This window comes from Brienomyrus brachyistius, chromosome 12, assembly GCF_023856365.1.
Source record: "Brienomyrus brachyistius isolate T26 chromosome 12, BBRACH_0.4, whole genome shotgun sequence".
Taxonomy (NCBI): Eukaryota; Metazoa; Chordata; class Actinopteri; order Osteoglossiformes; family Mormyridae; genus Brienomyrus; species Brienomyrus brachyistius.
In genome coordinates, this window is record NC_064544.1 from 21,625,213 (window position 1) to 21,645,507 (window position 20,295).

At 45.9% G+C, this 20,295-nt stretch overlaps 2 protein-coding genes across 3 annotated transcripts in view; one reads left to right on the top strand and one right to left on the bottom strand.

Moving 5' to 3' along the window:
• The window catches only part of atrn (attractin), a 113,104-nt gene extending 109,228 nt beyond the window's left edge, over positions 1–3,876 (top strand). The window contains exon 29 of the mRNA XM_048969979.1: positions 908–3,876. Coding sequence (XP_048825936.1) covers positions 908–1,032 — 125 coding nt within the window. The 3' untranslated portion in view covers positions 1,033–3,876. The remainder of the gene's footprint in view (positions 1–907) is intronic.
• A 6,473-nt stretch (positions 3,877–10,349) lies between these two features.
• Positions 10,350–20,295, bottom strand: part of LOC125704436 (GDNF family receptor alpha-4-like) — a 103,315-nt gene continuing 93,369 nt past the window's right edge. For both annotated transcript variants that reach the window (XM_048969991.1, XM_048969990.1), the window contains exons 5-9: positions 18,052–18,397; positions 16,199–16,308; positions 15,193–15,327; positions 11,902–12,062; positions 10,350–11,271 (exon numbers count right to left, since the gene is read on the bottom strand). In XM_048969991.1, the coding sequence (XP_048825948.1) occupies positions 11,134–11,271; positions 11,902–12,062; positions 15,193–15,327; positions 16,199–16,308; positions 18,052–18,397 (890 nt within the window). In that variant the 3' untranslated portion in view covers positions 10,350–11,133. The remainder of the gene's footprint in view (positions 11,272–11,901; positions 12,063–15,192; positions 15,328–16,198; positions 16,309–18,051; positions 18,398–20,295) is intronic.

Genomic DNA, 20,295 nt, shown 5'->3' on the forward strand with positions numbered 1-20,295 from the left:
GTGGCATCGCCACCTCCACTGAGCTCCTCTGAGAAGCTGTGAAACGGGTGCATCCATCGCCTTAATCGTTTACGTTTTTGAGAATGATTTATAGGTCACGCGCCACCGGGCACCATCATCCAACATATGCAGCTCTGTCACCCTCCCCAGATTGGGACACACTGTTCCTGAAACATCCCGTCCCAAATAGTTCCATCTGAGAGGCTTATTGAATTTCAGCTTTGGAGGTGTGTAACGATGCCGCGTTTACAAAGCGCTCGATGCACCCTTTACATTCGTACCATTTCGATCTTAAGTCAAAGAGAAACAATGGTTAAACGATAAATGAGGAAAAAACTTCAGATAGGTATGTGTGTTCTGCAGGATAACAAATAATTCATCCAGAAAATACCTTCTGGCATGCTGTCATGTTTGTGTTTCATCCTGTCTGTCTGTCTCTCTCTCTCTCTTTCTCTCTCTCTCTGCTCTCCATCTCACCTGCCTGTCTGTCTTTTCGCTCTCCATCTTGCCTACCTGTGTTGGTCTCTCTTTTCACTTCACCATCTCATTTGTCAGTATCGGTCTCTCTCTCAGTTCCCCATCTCGCCTGCCTGTGTTGCTCTCTCTCTCAGCTCCACATTTTGCCTGTCTGTGTCAGTCTTTCTGCTTCCTGTCTCGTTTGCCTGTGTTGGACTGTCTCTACTCACCTTCTTGCCTACTTGTGTCGGGCTTTCCCCTCCCTATCTTGCCTGCCTGTGTTAGTCTCTCTGCTCCCCTGCCTTTATTGGAGTATCTCTCTCGGTCTCTCAGTATGTCTCATCTGCCTGTGTCTATCTCTCCACTTCCCACCTCTCATGCCTATGCATCTGTTAGCTGTTCTTCTCCCTGCATTGGGTCTCACGCCTATTTGCCTGTTTCCCTGCTGCAGGGCTGGCGGTGGCCAGCTCGCTGGTGGACGTGTCCCAGCAGATGTGCGTCGCCTATAAGGAGAAGTCTGGGGCCGTGCGGAATCGCAAGCACCAGCCCCCGGCGCAGCCGGCCACCTGTATCTGATCCCATGCACCCGGCCGAGTCGCGAGCCAAGGACTGGGGAGGGGCCCGGGGATCCGTGGGGGAAGACACGCACTTCCGGGGGAGGAGCCCGAGGAAGGACTCGGCAGGGGCGGACATCGCAGAACTCAGTCCTGGCAATAACCGACCTCAAGTGGGGAGCCGCGATTTCATCCCCAGCCGACGGACGATAGAGATGCTCTCTCAGAGACGAGGGCAAGATGGAGGAGTGGAATGGCTGCCATGGGGAGGACGCTTGACACCTGCACCCCTCCCGCTCTCTTCTTCCCTTCATCACCCTACAGCTGCTGTTTTCCCATCCAGTCATTATATCTAAATTTTCTTTTATATGGTTTTTAGACATGACGTGTCTGATTTCTGATGTCCCATGTACCAGAAGGGAGCCCTGTACACAGTCACTGATTTGAGTTCATTATGGAAGACGATGCACAGTGTAGCAACTCCTTGCAGCGCAGGGGGGGAGGGGGGGTTCCTTCTGTATTGCACATGAACCCCAAGGCAAGGCCTGTCTTACAGACTCCTGAGCCTTTATTTGCCCATCAAGCTTTGAGACCATTTATCACTGATTTGTCTCCTTTCTGCGATATGCTGAGGACAAAAGAGAAGAAACTACTGATGTAACCGTAGACCGTGAGCTTGTTTTTGTGGCAATTTACGGTCTGCAAATGGGCATTTCACTTTGTCTGCTCACATAATTCTTTACCAGCATAAGCTAATGGATAAGTTTGTTTTCTCTGAATCCCACAGGTGATTGGGTGGCTCTTGTTCCCTGTCTTATGATGAAGATTAGACAGTGGGGTCAGGGCCGTACTATGTGGGATTGGCCATAAGTGATCGGTGATGATGAGGGTAACGCAGGGAAAGGGAGATTACATTTCAGGTGTCCCGGAACACATTTCGCCCTGATGTGTGAACACACAGCTATGGGGCAGCCTGTCTTCTTTAATCCGAAATGTGTTTGTTAAGCGGCTTCTGTTGTATTAGTCAAATTTTGCTTTTAACCATCTTAGTACAGAAGGGGGAAATGATGATGTCATGTCAGCCACGTCTGGAATTGGGGGGTCGGGTCCCATGATCGCTGCATGGGGGGGCGATAATGTTACAGGAGATATTCCTGAAGGGGTGAGGTATCCTTTCCTAGGTGATGGGGGTCAATCAGTGAAGAACCCACAAGCATGACTATACTGAGAGCCCCTTTATTTCGAGAAGCGTTTGCTTTTATATCTGGGATTGTTGTCTCCCAATCGGGAGTCACAGCCCATTTTAATGAGTTTTACCTCAGTCAGAACAGGCTGGGGGGGAAATAAAATTGATGTGTTTATTCTTCTGTTTCCAGACAGTCTTTTAGGTTCCAAGACGACTGCCGCTAGTTATAAAACTTTTAAATTGTCAGCAACAATTTGCTCGAAGGAGAAAATTGAGACTACTGAGGAGGGAAGAACTGAAAAAAAAATGTTTTTGTGTTTTGTTCCTTCTGTGTTTGAACACATGCTTTGTCCTTTGGAATGTGCAGCTTATCCGAATAGTACAGTGGCTCAGTATTACATCACTCTAAGCTTTTGCCATTCTGTTCCATCAAATGGAGTCCTTTCAAAACAAGGGAGCCACCCCCCCCCCCCCCCCCCCCAAAAAAAAAAAAAAAAAATGCACAAATCACATGTATATGTTTTAATGAAAAAATCCTCCCCAGTACACACTTATGCTGCTGACCCAGTGAGGTCACGTGACGCTGGCTGTCAGCGCGCTTCGTATCGCTCGTACACAGGACACACGAGACCGATGACTCGCAGCTTAGCGGGACACCTGAACAGGCACGGCCAATGCTTTTAACGCATGCCGCACAGATGCTGTTTTGTATGTTTCTGTGCTAAATAGAGCAGTTGTGCTTGTATTTTAGACAAAGGTATGCCTTTGTCTGTGTAGTCACCTTCATGTCCACCCACCCAAAGGGGCTCCCACCCCCAGAGCTTGATTCGTCACTCACGTTTATCTTCCCTTGGACTCCATAGCACCTCTCGTCTCTCCCCTCCCAGCGAAACGCCACTGTAGACGTGGGAGACGTAGTTTGTCAATATGTAAACAAACAAAAAAATTAGCATCGATTGCACTCTTCTCTTTTTTTGTAAATATGGAGAAAGTATTGTAAACTATTTCTTTGCCATGGGGAAAATGTTGAGAAGGAGATGAGCATATGCTCAAAGAACGTCTGTTTGGTTAAAAACGGAGTCAATAATTTTTGTATTGTAAAATAACTTATTTAAACAAGCTTAGGCATGGATGACAGCATAATGTAAAGGACAGGTTTAACAAAAACCATGTCACTACATGGAAATCTATGAATGTTATAGAATTTTTGATCTGTAATAAATTGCTAAAAATCCAAATTGTATATATTTTTATTTTATGTTTAACTCCCTTTGTTTAGCACTGGATCAGTTTCTCACGAACTCAAAAGCTGATAATCAAAAAAATATATATATATACACATTGATGTTTAGCAACCAGAAGCTAAATATAGAATGAAGCACTATATCTAGTGCCTGGTTTTAGCTTTGATACTGTCTACTATACTAGAGGTATTGTTATGTAAGCTAAAGATTTATTCCAGTTTTGTAATACTTTTCAGTTTCATTTGGTTTAATATTCCTCGAGATATTAGAGATGAAATTATGGAATGAAAAAACAAATAATTAAATGCAATAATGATTACAGCTGTAATAGTTTTTTGACTTTTTGATTGTCAGTTGGTAATGCAATAGCATACGTAATAAAATGGGCCATATTACTGTCATGCAAATATAACATGATCCAAATTCTTTGAGAACACTTGCGCTATTTTTGTCATTTGTCATTTGAGTTTTTGGTTAGAATTATTTTCCCTTAAACATTGTGATATATTTATTATTTTGTTGCAGTTTTGTGTTGCCATAAACAATTTCCAAACTGTAGAAAGAAAATGACCATAATTTTGCATTGCAGGAGAACAGAAGTGTGTCATGGAGTATGGATAACTTAGCTTATTATACCTGTTTGTCTCATTTAGTCTAAAAATGGCACAGAGATTAGATGCAGTTTGTGCTCGTGAACAGCCACTGAAACCTTGTGGGATTAGTCATTAGTCACTTTGTGGGACCAGTCAAGCATTAGTTTCCTTGGGGAGGCAGTTAGCCATTAATCGCTTTGTGAGATCAGTAGATCTTCAGTCGCTTTGTGGGATCAGTCAGCCATTATTCTTTTTGTTGGACGTAGTCAGTCATTAGTCACTTTGTGGGATCAGTCAGTTACCAGTAATTTTTAAACCTGTTGTGTTACAGAATGACGTTAAAGTTTTCTAGAATCCAGGCAGTATGGTGCCATTGTAGTCTAACTCGCCCAGGGTTGAGGGTTTCATCATCACATATGTGGGGTCTGAATTCTTTGTGTGTTTGTGTGTGTGTCAGCTTCTTCCCATGCTCAGAATTGAATCATCTCCATGTGCACGTTAGTGTGCATATGTGCAGGCACATTCCCTTTTATGGACCGACGTCCCCAGCTTGTGCCTTTAAAGGATGTGACATCGAGGTAAGCATTTTGAAACAGCCCAGGCAAACCTAATAAATTAAGGCACCTGCCTGGAATAACGATGGCATCCAGTCGGGGCTGCCGTGCTTTGGGAAGCACATTGACTATCCATTTGTTAGCATTATGTCACAGAGCTCAGATAAGGAGATACCTTTAAATGCTGAGCTGACAGTCGCTGTGATTAACGCATCATCTATATACTCAGGGGTATTTACTGTCTGTCATGGCTGCTTTGGCGCATAAGAAAAGCGGGAGGGAAACGTGCCGCAGGCTTCCTCCCCCACTGACCTGGGGCTTTTATCTCTGCTACAGTCCCGTTAGATGGCCATTTAGCCAGTCCACACCTGTGCTGCTCTAGTCCACTCTTCGTGGTTTTGGCCATGTTGATTGGCAGGGAACGGGGTTCCCCTATGAGAACGTCAGGGTTCATGCCACTGTACTAACCGCACATGTGCTGTTTGATCAGCCGCACAATATCATTGAGACCAAATGGGCTATGCGCCATACCTCTACTGCTGCGACATGGAGCCTCGATAAAAGGAGCCTTCAGCCTGAAGAAGGAGGCCTTCCAAGTTTGTTTGCTTGTGGGACTCTATAGACAGCTGACAGATACTGGCAGGCGTAACAGTGTGATTTTAACAGTTGTGGAAGCACAACTTGTGATTGGCCTCAAAGGGATTCTGCCATGCTGTTAGATAACTCAGGAGGGGGAAACGGGGCTTTGTCCATTTCTTGTACAACAGGATGGAGTCATGTTGACCTCAACTGGGGGTATAGGATGGTGGTGAAAGGACTGCTTCGAGGACCTCCTCAATCCCACTGACACCTTGCTTGGACGAAGTAGAGTCGAAGAACTCGTCCATCAATGGGACTAAGGTCACTGAGGTAGTCAGATTCTTCAATGGCATGGCTCTGGCAGTGGATGAGATTCACTCTGCATACTTAAAGGCTCCAGATGTTGTTGGGCTACCTTACCCTGACAAGTCTGGTTCCTTTACAGAAGGAAACAGAGGGTCTGTTGCAACTTCATGGGGATCACATTACTTAGCCTTCCTAGGAAGGCCTGTGACAGGGTGTTAGAACGGAGGGTCAGTCAATTTGTTAAAGAAACAATGCAGATCTCGTCCTGGTTTTAGAACCCTGGGTCGGCTTTTTACCCATACAAGGATACTGGAAGAATCATAAATGTTTACCCTGCCAGTCTATATATGTGTACTTGGAAAATGGACAGGGTGCCTCGGGGTGTCGTCTTTGGGAGTTTGGGGTGCCGAGCCCACTGCTGTCCACCAGAGCTTACTTTGCAATGCCAGCAGCAAGTCACACTCATACGCAGTGAGTGCTGCTCTTTGTCAACAATTCTATTACATTTTTTTTGGACAGAATTTCTAGGCATAGTCAAGATGTGAAGGGTGTCCCGTTTGGTGACCTCAGGATTGCATTTTTGTTTTCTGCAGCCTCATTAGGGTGTGACCTCCAGTGTTCACTGGGGCTGGCTGCAGTGATTTTGAAGCAGTTAGTATGAGAATTCGCACCTCCAATTCTGATTCCATGCTTCTCAACCGGAAAAGGGTGGATCGCCCTCTCCAGGATGGGGGTGAGTTACTGCCTTAAGCGAAGGAGTTAAAATGTCTCGGGGGTTTGTTGAAGAGTGAGGGAAGAATGGAGAGGGATTCAGTGCAGCTTCAGCAGTTATCTGGGCGTTGTACCAGTCTGTCTTGGTGAACAGAGAAAGCTAAGTTGTAAGATAAATCAAATGATTTACTGGTCGATCTACATTCTTGGATACAAGCTCTGGGTAGTGACTGAAAGCACATGACTGAGGTTAAAAGTGCCAAAAATGTACTTCCCTTGCAGGGTCTCTGAGCAGAACCTTAGGAGGACATTCCTGAGGGACTCAAAGTAGATCCACTGCTCCTCCACATCGAAAGGAGCCAGTTGAGGTGGTTTGGACGTCTATCTAGGATGCCTTCTGGACACCTTCCTGGAGAGATACTTTGAGCATTGCCATCAGAATGCTTACTTGGAGGAAATCTCTGAAATTCTGGAAAAACAGGCATTTTAGAGTTAAACACGCTACCATACAGACATGCACTGCAAAGTGGCCATTTTCTATCACATGATTCAGCTCTCTGTCATCCTCACTGCACCAGTTATATCCTGTCATTTCCTTTCTGCAATTGTTATATATGTATGTATGTATGTATGTATGTATGTATATATATATGTGTGTGTGCGAGAGAGAGAGAGAGAGAGAGAGAACCTGAAGGGTGGGTAGGTACTGTGTGAAGGTCACTGAAGTTGTTTCATAAACTTAGTTAATGTCTTTTCTCCGACCTGTTTTATCCAGTCTCTTGGCTGTTTAAGTCACTCGCTGTGTTCAATATGGCCATGAGCAAAATTTTGACTGGGCCTCAAAGGCAAACCTGATGAGATCCCTTGAGTGAGATGACTTTTGCATGCTCAGTATTCCACTGGGGAAATTTAATATGGGACATCATTAATCATGGGCTGGCCTCTGACGGTCACTATGGACCAACCCAGCCTCCAGGTCGCAGCTCAGTTTCTCGCTGCTAGTCTCACAGTAGCACCCCAGGCACAGGGCACATCGCGGGCCCTGCAACATGCCCGCACCCTGAAGTAAGTAACAGCGTTACACAGAAGCATTGCCAATGGATGCATTTTGTTTGAATGTCCTGTAGCGGGTGCAGGGGTGTCCAATAGGGCCGGCCCTTTCGCATTATCCTCCTGCCGATGGTCTGGCAGTCAGCCCCCCTGAAGACGATGATTGGGTGACAGAAATAATTAACTCCCAACCTCCATGACCCTTCATTCAGGAAATGGAATAACGCACTTCAGTGGCTGCCTGTGTTTCCAGATCAGCTGCCCGCAGTGTCTAGTTTCTAAGGACTCTGCGTACCAGTAGCGCAATTTGAATACCATCAGCTGACTGCTTTATGCCAACCAAAGCAGTGCATTAACACCTGTGCCAAGTCTATCCTGCCCTTGTTTATGGCTGTTTCTCATGGGTCTTGCAATAGTCCTAATTGCATCTGGCTAATTCAGCAGCAGGGTTACTGGGACCTTGTGTGGAGAAGCAAAAAATGACATCTTCCAAGAAGATGCAGAAGAACTTATCGGTGTTGTATAAGGAGTATAACAGCAGCCTGTCCATGCATCTGTTCATGTCTGCACCTCCCATAACTGCTTAGCCTGTGCCGGGTCGCTGTGAGCCTGCTGACACTCATTTTAGAGGAAATGCGCTAACGCTGGAGGCTTCACTGCAGAAGCAGCAGCCGTTTTGCTCCCCTGCTTTCATGTTTCCCAGAAGCTGAATGAAAGGAGCGGAGCCGTGTTTTTGTTCCATTGAACATGCTGTTTGGGCCTCGCTCACCGGCTCTCCAGGGGAAGTTCAATCCCGTCCCTTCATCCCCCTGCCTTGTATTTCTGTGGAAATGTTCATTAATCACACGGCTTCTCTCCCATCCTGTCGTCTCGAGTGTTCTTCCTGTCCTGTCCTATTCTATCGCATCCCTACTGGTTTTGAGATGCAGAGATTTTGCTTTACCCAAAGGCCATTAGTATTTTCCCCAAAACAGTGAGAATCCGTTTTTAGATGTTTTTTTATATATATCATATATAAAAACATGCAGAGATGCTGCCTGTATAGTGTATGACAATTTGTACATAGTTTCTTTTTGTTTTTTACTCAGACTTCAGAAGAGTTTTCTAGTCAGACTTAAAAATAAAACTCTTACGGCATCCAGGATTAAAATGGAACCCACGACTGATATTGAAGAACGCGCACAGAAGTGCATCGACTGGCTCCAGTGCGTGTTTAAGCTTAGCGTAGGCTCTGAACTAAGAATGAGACACTAGTCAGTGTTTTGAAAATGTACTTGTTCATTTTCTGTTTCAGTATCTGGTGCCCATTGTTCCATTCCCCCATCTGTAGCAGCCTCCGATAAGGTGCCGGCACAAGGCTGCATTATAAGTACGAGGTTTTCACAGGATACACATGCTGTGCAGTCGCTTAGTAAAATGTCATAGTACCTCTGTTTGTTTTTTGTACTGGGCCAACAATGTTATACCATCCATCTACCGATCGCTTATCCAGTGGATGGGATGCACAGATGTGCACCATGACCAGCATAATCGACTGAATGACTGATGGGCCTTGGATATGTTTCTGATATTTTATGTAATCACGACAGGATTGAAAATACTGTATAGGCATAAAGCAGCCCTACAGGAATTGTTATCTATCACATCTCGTATATAAAAGGACCTGGATCACGCACACACTGTTATTTTTGTTCCCTAGTGTTCATATTACAGGAGGAGGAAGACAAAAGGTCTAGAACGCTTAGTTAGAGGGGTGTGTCTTATGTAAAAATGCATGTGAACTACTTTTTCGTAGTCATTTCAATAGATGTATTGACCAGCATTAAGCACTAGGATGGAATCGTGACTGATTCTGTGGACTAGTCACGACTCATTTCATAGCTAACTTTAGAACCCCGTGTACATTATAGGGATTGTTTGTGCTGTTGGGATGTTCTCCATCTCCTCCCTTCAGATTTCTGCATAGGATGTGCCCTGACAGCCAACTGACATACTCGCCTGCTTAGAAGCAACTGACAGGTGCTGAAAAGGGGCCAGTCATAAATTACAGTACCTTGTGTGTTCTTTTTAATGGCTGCTTTTAACCTTATGATTCCTACGATGGCACTAGGTTTGTTGCTGTGTGTCTGTGATTGGAAGGTCACCAGTTCACATCCCGTGACAGAGTAATACCTCCGTTGGTCCCCTGAGCAAAGCCCCCTAACCACAGTGGCTCCAGGGACTGGCTGACCATGCTCTAATTGTACACTGCTTTGGTTAAAAGCCTCTCCTTCCCAAACACTGTCTGACCCTTTTCTCTGATCCTCAGCTGTTTGTCACTTTGAACAAAAGCATCTGATAAGTCATTTTATTTTCCTTTGCTGCACTGCTCCGGGTGGGGAGTTGTATAACAGACACCAGACATATATTTGTCCTACTCAAATGACTGTTTTGCTCTGCATTGGACAGGCTGTAATTATGTCAGTTTAACCCATAAGTAATGACTGTTTTAGAGGGAGCTAGTCTCTTTTATTTGCCATGGTATTGGCAAGTGGTCTAATGCGTAAAAAAAAAAAAAAAAAGTGAATGCAAAATGTACAGCTCTTATGCATCCGTTCAGTCAAACAGGGGTTCCAGCTGCCATGTCAAATGTTACAAAGTGGAGGTTGTGGAGGGCGACACCGAACTGAGTCTGTAGGTAGGGTTATGCTGGCACGTATGTACTGTATAACAGCATGGTTCTGTGGTACTTTCCTGGCTTAGATTTTGTGCTGGGGCTCAAAAAAACAATATCTTGGGCAATAGGGTGCCGATGTCTACATTGCTGTGCCCCTTCAACACATCGCATCTGGCTAGCTGGCTGGCTGAATGAAATTTCCTGCTAAATGGGTGACTGGCTGGTTAGATCGGAGGCTGGCAGTCTGAGACGGCTGAAATGGCTGGCTGGCTGTTTAAATGTTTGGCTCGCCAGCTGTATAGCTGGCTGGTTGGTTGGTTGGCTGAAATCATTGACTACAACGGCTGGCTGGTTGATTCACTGAAATAGCTAGCTGGCTAGAATGGCTGACTGTGTCGGCTGGCTAACTAGAATGAATGGTTTGTTGGCTAAACAGGAATACTCAAGGACCGGCACCCCCTAATTGGGAAATCCTTTATTCTGTCAGCCTGGGGAAAAATGCCACAATCCATCAGTTCCCCTCTAGGTGGCACTGTTACAAGCTGAAGAACAACATATTCATATTTCTGTTCATAAATGGTACTGTACATTCTTTTCAAAACGATAAAGTACTCTTCCTCCAATTGAAATGGTACAGTCTTCCTTGAGGGTAGATGTACACAGAGTGTATGGGGGTGTCACACATCATCCAGGCATGGTGCTGGGGAATAACTGTCCACACTGAAGCACACTCATTACAAAAATATAGTTCCAATCTCACAGCCAGTGGAGGTGGCAGCAAGAAACATCCCAACAATACAGACCAAAGTGTCCAGCCGCTTCTGCCATACACACCTGCAGGGAATGGGGCATGAGAAACGATGACATGAACCATTTCTATACAGCCAGAGCATCCAGAGATGGTAGCTCTGAGATAGTCTGCTTAACTGAAACATTTAGGAATGTTCTGACAGGGAGTCCACTTCTTCAAAACGGAGAGTGAGACACACATTTTACACCTGGCATTACGCCAGCTTGCACATCTGCTCCCATAGACAGGCTATACACAGAGTAAGCTTTTGTACACATCTCTCAAGGAATCACAAGTGCAGCTGGACCTCAGATTAAAGAACAAAAAAAGAGATAACTGTAGGTAGTCAGTAGGGAGGTGGGCTCCACATTCTCCCCACCGACATAGAAGTAATACTCCGTCAGCCAGCCCCACAGAGTTCAATCATGGGGCCCCTGAGTTAGAACAGCACCCTCTAGTGGATATAGCTCAGCAGCACAGAGAGCAAAAGTCCAGTCCAGGAAGCTGACAGCACATCGACAGCGCTGCGGCTGGGAGGGATGGGGGCAGCCGGCAGGGTGGGGTCACCCCACAGCTTGTCCTTCTCCAAGGCCTGTGGGGAGGAAGGGAGGAGTCAGACATCAGAGCCACATCCAGCAACTTCGTCACGGGAAATCGGGCTCCAACATCTGCGCTGACAAGCTAGATGATCTGCTCGTCTGACCTTCAGATAGCTAGATACTGGGGGGCAGGTTCACAAAATCATGACGGATGCAGAAATTAGCATTCAGATGAAGCGAGGGAGGTGATCCTACTCCCCGTTCATCCAAAGAGCACTCAGTGACCAGTGAATGAGCACAGCGGAGGCAAAAGCCCTAGGGTGCTTCAGAAAACAGCACAGCAGGTAGCCGTGTCACATGATAACATTCCTGGATGTGCATCACGCTGGATATTGCATACATGCCTTATTTTGGGTGGATTTTGTCAGAGAGGAAGACTACACTCAGTGACAAGCTGAGCTGAAGATGAGAAGTGCTTGAGGGTTAGCCTAGCTCCTTTCCTTTAGCTGTGGAATCTGGTGACACTGCTGTCAGATAAGCCTATCGTAGCAGATATGCTGCTTTAGCATTAGCCATGGTAACACTTAACCAAACAGATCAACCTGTGATGGTCCCTGCTGGGCAGCAGCCAAGCAAGACACAGACTGATTGATGAAGCTTTACACAGGTATCAATGCGGGTACCTGTGTGGGTATCATGGCACTCAGGATGTTTCGGTCGGTCACCATGATGACGGGAGGAGCGGCACCTGGATCGTCACTATCCGGCACCGTGCTGGGCTGCCCCGACTGGGTGGGAGTGGAGCTCAGGTCTGTCCCATTCCCAAATGCCAAAATAGCATTTTCTGTTTTGGAAAGAGAGCATCACGTTGTTTCAACATGGGATTGTCATCCTTTCAGGCATCAGATTCTCTACTGACATCTAGTGGATTGACTGCTTTACCACATCTGCCTTGCTATCTAAGACATGCATTCCTGAAACAGTAAAAAAGTCAAAGGGTAATCAGGCATCAGCTGTGATTCTTTCTGAACACGAGCACAAGCAGCAGTGCTAAACATGTCCCTATATCATCGGATAACTTCCCTCAGTTTTTGTATCCTGTTGAAAAACATACCACAAAAAAACATCAGGATTGTGTTTTCTTGACTTGCAGGACTCGCAATCTGCTGCCCATCAAAGCAGCCACAAAACTGGACTTGGTCAGTCTAACAGCCATCACACGGCTGCAGTTATGGTTCAATTCACCTCCACTTATCTGATAATGGCTTTGGAAGGGGGGTTGGGGCTGGGGTTGAATTAGCGACAAGAATCCTGATGTGGGGTCTTCCAGGGAGGAACGATTACATGTCAGGGGAATCAGATCTCAGCCGGTCATTAGTCATAAAGGCCGTCTCCTGATAGGCTGTGATAGCATTTCTGTAAGCATTTCTACATGCTTAACAGTGGGGGGAGGCGTGAAAGAATATGCCATCCCATCTACAAGAGGTGTCCCGCTCACCGGGGAGCAGATTGGCAGCTCACACATCCTCGGCCTGCATCCTTATAATCCATAATAAGGCCAGCATCCTGTTCCTTTGGAGTCGTTACTTTATCTTGGATTATCTGAGATATGAGATTTCAGAAAGTTTGCATTTAAGGCTCTGACCCCAAATGTTAAGTGTGGTGGTAGATTTGTGATGATGGTCCCAGAACCCTTGAGATCTTTGTTAGGGTGCCTGGTTTCAAGGAATACATAAAGTACAATGGGATTTAAACTCAAAACATAACTACCTCTGCCAAAAATGTGACACTGGGTTGTGTCTGGATCTTCCAGCAGTACAGTGACCTGAAACATACCTCAAATCACGAAACTGACCACAGAGTCGTCTATGACTGCCCCAGTCCCCTAACCTAAACCCCACTGCATACCTGTAAGGTCAGCTGAAAAGGAGAGAGATGACTCTCTGGGAGACATGTGACCCCTTGGAATGCAGTGCAATCAGGCTTGACATCATAAGAGTGTCCTCGGTGAAGGACCCCCCCCCAATACGCAGCTGTAGACAGGCACATGTGCACGTTTCACCATGGAATCACTGTCTCTCTCGCACACTGATTAACTTTCTCTCTACGTGGTCCTATCCCACTTGATCCTTCCTGTTTGCCCCATTAAGTTCCACAGGAAATTTAATTATCTTCAATTATAGGGATTCAAGTGGTCTTCAAGGACTCCATATCAGCAAATGAGCCATGGACACATTCAACAGTTTGGAAAGACAAACTTGACTCCTTTTATTCATAAATGCACTTGAGTGAGCATGAACACGTTTTTGAAAGGGCAGCCATAAGCCAGCTGCTAATACCTTGTGTATGTTTGGGCAATAGATTTCAGGCCTCTCCATTTCATGCGTCAGAGCCAGTCGGTGGTAGCTAATTGCTCTAATCAATCCTGAGCACTGGGTTCTGAACACTACCTTGAAGTGAGCCAGCAGCATATTACAAGGAAGTCAGGATACAAGACCGCGGTCATTTTGTGCTGAATGGCCGTCCATCAGGGGGCCCACTAACTCACATAAGTGACATACCCCACCTTCTATGAGACTGAGGAGGAAGATACCAGTAACATACTCAGCAAAAAACAAACTTAATAGGAGCTTCTTGTTGCGTGTTCATTTTTCATGCCCATTTAGAAAATTTAGTGTGAAAGCTAATCTTAAGGGAAACCTACTAGTTATATTTGGCCAGTGATAGCTCTCATTATATATGGAGATAAAATACTGCAGCATCTTACAAAAGACATAAACACAACTGATTAATCAGGAAAATTTAAGAGATCACCAAACTGTTAAAAAAAATGTGTGATTGATTCAGAGTCCAGATGAAGTACATCAGATAAAGGATCATTATGTACAGTTTCAGCCAGACAAATTAATCGTATTAATAGGACAGCTGTGAAGCGGTTAGGCAGCAAACAGATTTTTCAGACTGCTGGTGTCCCTGAAGTTCCAAGAAAACGTAGAATCCTCCAGCTGCTGGCAGTAGTGTGTAAACCTGCCTTTCTGCCACCCCTCACAGAGACCCGCAGAGATAAACGTCTGCATTGGGCTCAGACACACAAGAAAAGAGATTCACATTTGTGTTTGGATGGCTGGTCAATAGTGATTGAGGCGTCAACGTTTTGAGGAGGAATAACAGGAAGTGAGATTCTAGGCCCCCTTTAGACTCCCTGATGGTGTTAAACTGACACCAGCAACATATGTGAAGCTCCTAACAGAACATTTCCTGCCCTGACACAAAAAGAAGGTTTGTGCCTTTTGTAATAGTATGACGTTCATGCAGGGCGATGCTCCATCACATGCTGCCAAGGACACCAATGACTCCTTGGATGCATTAACACAGATCCAGTCATAGTTTGGCCTCCATCATCCTCTGACCTCAACCCTATTGAGAACTTATGGAGCATTTTGAAAAGGAAAATCCATAAGGATGGGTGGTAGGTTGCCTCAAAACGGCAGCACTGGGAGGCAATACTGACATCTTCTAATGAAATAGGGGCAGACATATACATGCACTCAGCATTTCAACAGATAAAAGTAGTTAAAGTAATTTCAAGGAAGGTTTTTTACATTAATATGTACAGTAACTTGTACCATTTCTTTTTTTTAAGAACAATATGTTTATGTAACAAATACACCCGATTTCTATTTTGAGTCATTAAAGTGAATGTTCCAAAATTGTAACCTGCACAATGATTTGGAAAGCAGCTGTATTTTGCAGTTGCTCAGTATATATGAAAGTTGCCGCTATTACCTAGTATTGCTACTCCTGTTTACATCTGTATTGAAAAAGCAGTAGGCAATAAAAAGTGCCTAAATTGAGCTGACTGTGTTTTAGAAGAATCGGCTCCTACATAATCATTTGGAACAAGGTGTGGGTGATGGTGGTTTACAGACGACGTGTAAATCCCGCTTTGTTTCGGGTAGAGACTCGCCACTCACTGAGACAGACGTTGTCCGTGAAGTACTCCAAGAAGTCAGCGCACTGCTCTCGCTGGTTGCCACTGGCTGCACAAGAGCACCATGGGGCCACGTTGGACGTGGAGTTGTCTATGTAGTTGGGAGTGATGGTGCTGCCTGTAGAGACAAAGGTTTTCACCTCCTGTAAGAGAAGCACTGGTTTCCGCCAGCCAGACCCCCATCAAGGGTGCCCCCCCTGCTCCAGGGCTGCCACTATCAATTTGGAAATACGGGTCCCCCATGAAACATTGAATTTGGCAATTGGGGAGGGACTGCATAATGTTCCCCAAGCGTATAAATTCTAATTTTTCATATTCAGGGACCCCTACAAAGTGGCGGGCCCTCTGCATCGGTACTGAATGCATTATTCATGCTCCTCCGATGCCCCATCTCACGAGGACTGCTGCGTCCTCTCCGTTTTCAAGCGAGATCCTCACAGAGAATGACTGGCTGTTTGGGATACACGGCCTCAGTTAACTGCTCAGAGTGGAAGCCCTCACACTACAAAGTGTCCTATCAAAGTCATTTTCGCCGCCATCTCACCTATAAGTAAGCCACTGCAGATCATCATGACGATGACTCATCTGAACCAAATAATTTCCTGATGTTTTTCAAGTGAACTGAAGATTGGCAGCCCATGCTTAATAAGACATAATGATCTTATAAAAAATACAGGTCTGATAATGAGGGACGCCCGAGGACTCCTCACAAACAGACAGGAGACGGAGTAAAAGACGTGATGTCCTTCTGCACATGACATTCGTACGAGACGTTAAGCTTGAGGAGCCTGAAGCTCGCCATTCTGTAAGGTGTGAGGCCCGTGGTTCTGTTAACCCACTGAAGATTGTTCTGTAACTACATTTTTGTAAAAAGGCAAAGTTTATATATGCCTATGTAGGCAGCAGACAGCACTCACCGATCATGCCTGTGTAGACCAGCACACAGCACTCACCGATCATGCTTGTGTAGGCCAGCAGAAAACACTCACCGATCATGCCTGTGTAGGCCAGCAGACAGGCTCCGGTGTTGTCCTGCTTGCAGCCGCTGGCCGTCTGCTCAGAGGGTTGGCAGTCGTACTGGAACTGTGCCAGACGGGACCTAGGGAGCCATAACTGATTATCAGCGGCCCCCTCGTACTCCGACCAGGCAGCCTGGGCCATGTTCCAGACAGACACGAGGCCCAGCGGACGGCCTCCTCTCACCGAGTGCGGCCAGGCCTCATGTATTCTTAGGATACTGAGCGTGCATGTAGATGTTTGTCACATTTTGAGTAGATGTCTCCCTCCTGCTAGCTGACCGCTTGAAAGACGCCATCGATATTACAATAGACCTCATGCTTGCCCCATCCCTGAGCCATCGACCCAGTCACACCTAGCATGCTCACTTCACTCACCATTATTGATATTTGACCCCACTCCCCACCCGTTCGAAGGTCCTGGAATTATTTAGCAGTGTACCGACCCATCAAGCCGTCCAAGCGTTTGATTAATAACTGCGAGAAGCTTGTTTAAAATGGTTCAGAATTCTTAGCATAGCAAAGCTGTGTCCATCTTCTGAAGTGCAGGGTCCAAGGTCCCATGACCCATTCTGTGGTACCCTCCAGAGGGCCAGCACCAAACAGCACCAGGCTCCTTGTGCCGTTATTAGTCGTTGCCACTTCTGTGACCGTGACTGGCCTGTGAAGGAGTGAGCAGCCAACAGCACAAGGATAAACGGCCCCACACAGGCCTGTGAAGGAGTGAGCAACTAATGGCACAAGGACAAACATCTCCACACAGGCCTGTGAGAACAACCTCCAACCCCCAGTGTCTGATTCACCATCCCTCACCTTCAGAGTTTACAGCCGGAAACAAATTGCCAAAGATGTTGGCATTGCATTAAAAATCCATCCATCCATCCATCCATCCATCCATTTTCCAAACTGTTTATCCTACTGGGTCGCGGGGGGTCTGGAGCAATGGGCACAAGGCAGGGAACAAACCAGGATGGGGGGGGCAGCCCATCGCTGGGCGCATTAAAAATTAAACCCCTGTTTACCATTTTCTACATTATAAACTTTGGTGAAAACATGAACAAAGGTCATAACATGAAGCGAAAATTCTTACTCTCTCATTTACTCATGGATTGGATATGTTATCCTGGGTAGTAAAGCGCATTCATATACCACCCAGCATGGTTATGGATATGAATTAGAGCAAAGGAAGCCCGAAACAGTTGCTTTTGCTGATTTGCATTTCAGGTCATTTCCTTGCTATATTAACCAATTGGACTTCAACTCATGGATGGATGGTCCACTAGTGAAATTCATATAAAAATATAAACAAATAAGGTGTTTTTGTTAAATTTCAGATTCATGTCTTTCATTCATAAACACTGGCCTTAGGTGGCCTTAGTGCCAGGCAAACATTTGTATGTCATTCAAATGTTCTTTATGTCTTGCCCGATAATTTTATACGTTGGCCCTGGAGAGACATGACCACTGCCAAGGAGATTCAAGTTGGACATCATGACTTCCACTCGCACCTTGAGTATCAAGCAGATTTAATTTTCACGGTAAGTAAAAGATAATATTTGAAAGGTTTGCAAAGCATCAATTGGCCACCCTTTAAGCGAACTTGATGGGATAAACTGCCAGTTCTTCACCGTTACACCAGATAACCCTAAGTATTCGTCTTTAAAAGGGGTGTGAATTACGAGATGAGTTGGCACAAAAAAACTCCTCAGGCTCTATGCTTGAGTTTATCACATCATCTGTAAGGTGCCCTGGAACACTGTGTGAGTGAATCGGAGATTAGGGTTTACTTCGGCGGTTCAGACAGGGCGGCGTGCGTTCATACACACCTGCAGACGTAGTCGGCTTTGCAGGCGCGCAGCTGAGCCAGACAGTTTGGCTTCTCCTTGGCCTCGTAGGAGCAGGCTGGCACCACGGTCTGCCGGCGGCGCTCTGCGCAGGCCGTGTCCGTGCAGGGGCAGAACAGCAGCTCATGCGTGTAGTCTGCCGGCACGCGGTCAAAGAACTTGCGCAGCGCCTTGTGACATTTGGGCCGGTTGCAGTGAGCCGCGCGGCCCGCCGGCTTGATGCACGCCGACACGTACTCCGTACGCAGCTTCTGGCATGTCTCGTCCACATTGCAGGCCTTAGCTGCATCCAGGCAGCGGTTCACTGTCGCTACTCCAACTTCCGAGCCTGATAAAGGCAAATGGGGACATATAGGTTAAATGTGTATTATTACCAATTCACGTATGGGCTTCAAATGCATTACAATCAAGTCTAATTAGGTTAAATGTGACACCTCATCTTTAGCTAAAATATCCTCTCTTTGCGTCTCAAGGTCAACCTCATAATTAATAGAAGCTGACAGACAGAGTGCAGACAGGGGTCCCAACGGAATGCAGTGCCGCAGTTAAACATTTCCAGGTCACGATTCCAGATGCCTACACCACCAAGCCTGGCCCGGTCATCCATGGTGACCGTGGCACCCGATTGTCTTGCAGACCTCTGTGAGTCTCTCCTGGACTGACACATGCTTCCAACTCTGGGAGAGTAGTGGTCAGGGGGTCATTTTGTAGCGCCGTTTCAGAGCCATCATTACGAAAGCCCCTCTCCCCCTGCCGGAGCCTCGAACAATGGCCCAGTCACGCATCCTCATCTCAGTTCCTGACCACTGCTGGCACAATCTGTCAGATGTTCTAGATTCCTGGAGCTTATGGCATGACCCAGCTGACCAGATGGAAAATGCCACAGTATGAAACAGTTCCTCATAGGTATGGCCCATAATTTAATAGTGCTATTCTTGAGCAAAGCACTCCAGATGTATTCTACTTCCTAATAAATCTGAAAAGTCTCCTTACAACAGTGAGGTGGAGGTGCAAAGGCGTAGGCTCCTCAATATCTGCAGGTCGTGAAAGAACTTCATCTCCTGATTTTCACCATCTCCCCGTGCTCTGACACACGTCAGCCATGCTCAGTGGGCTTCTCGCAATGTTGTCATCACACATCTATACACGTGAGTATTGCACACAAGTGATTCAATGTATACTAACTACCTAACATTAAAATGACAAGGTTTACAAAGATAGGACCATGCAGAAATTGATCTTCCTGGAAGTGTAAGCCAAAGCCATCTCCAGATTTTCACCATCACTGCACTCTCTGGACATACATCTGGACCACCCTCAGTTGTCTGCCAATACCAAGCAGAAATCCTTCCACTTTTTTGCTTGGACAATGTTCCAGAGAGGCCGGGCTACGTCTGCTACACCCACTGCACATCTGCTGTCATCGGTTGTTTCCTGGCATGTTCCATATGGCTAAAGTCCTAATCACCTTTAACCTATCTGAGCTGTTTTCCCAGCATTGAACACAGATGCCTTTAGGTAGTATATTAGAAAGAGAAAATCTTCTAATAAATATCGCAGTGAACAGAGACACAGATTTATGATCACTAATTAAGTAATTACTCTATGACTTAGGAACATCCAGAAACGATCCTGACACAAGAGTTTATTTTTCTTCCGTGCTCCCTTTTGCATACAAGCTCACGTCATCTTCCAAATATTACCTGTAGGTGAAATAGCAAACACCTGGAACGTTAATGTTCACAAAGACTTTGTGGTTTCATATGAATCCAGCTTAAAACCACAATCAGACAAATATTAGGTTGAATGCCAATTAACAGTATGTTTCACCAACAAAAGACGCCTGACAGTTCCGCTTTCTAAAAGCTCGCATCTATCACAGAGGCTAGAAATAAACTGGTACTGCTGTGACCCAGTCACACTGCATGTCCTGCGATTCACAGAGCAGGAGTCAATGACAGGGCTGGCGTGTGAAAACCGCTTGTATTCGGGGCAAATGGACAAAGATGGAAATCTGCTCAAAGAAGCACAATCCCTGAGCAACAGGGGGAAAGAAAAGCTGAAAGATGACTCATTAAGTCACTCATCAGGTGCTTTTACTGCAGTGCTTTAGCCTGCGAAGCCAGCTGCTGACTGCTAACCAAAGTGGGGGTTACATATCGTTATGGATTCCACAATTCCTATTGCAGTATATGAATCTACCAACAGTTCCCTAAAAATATTCCC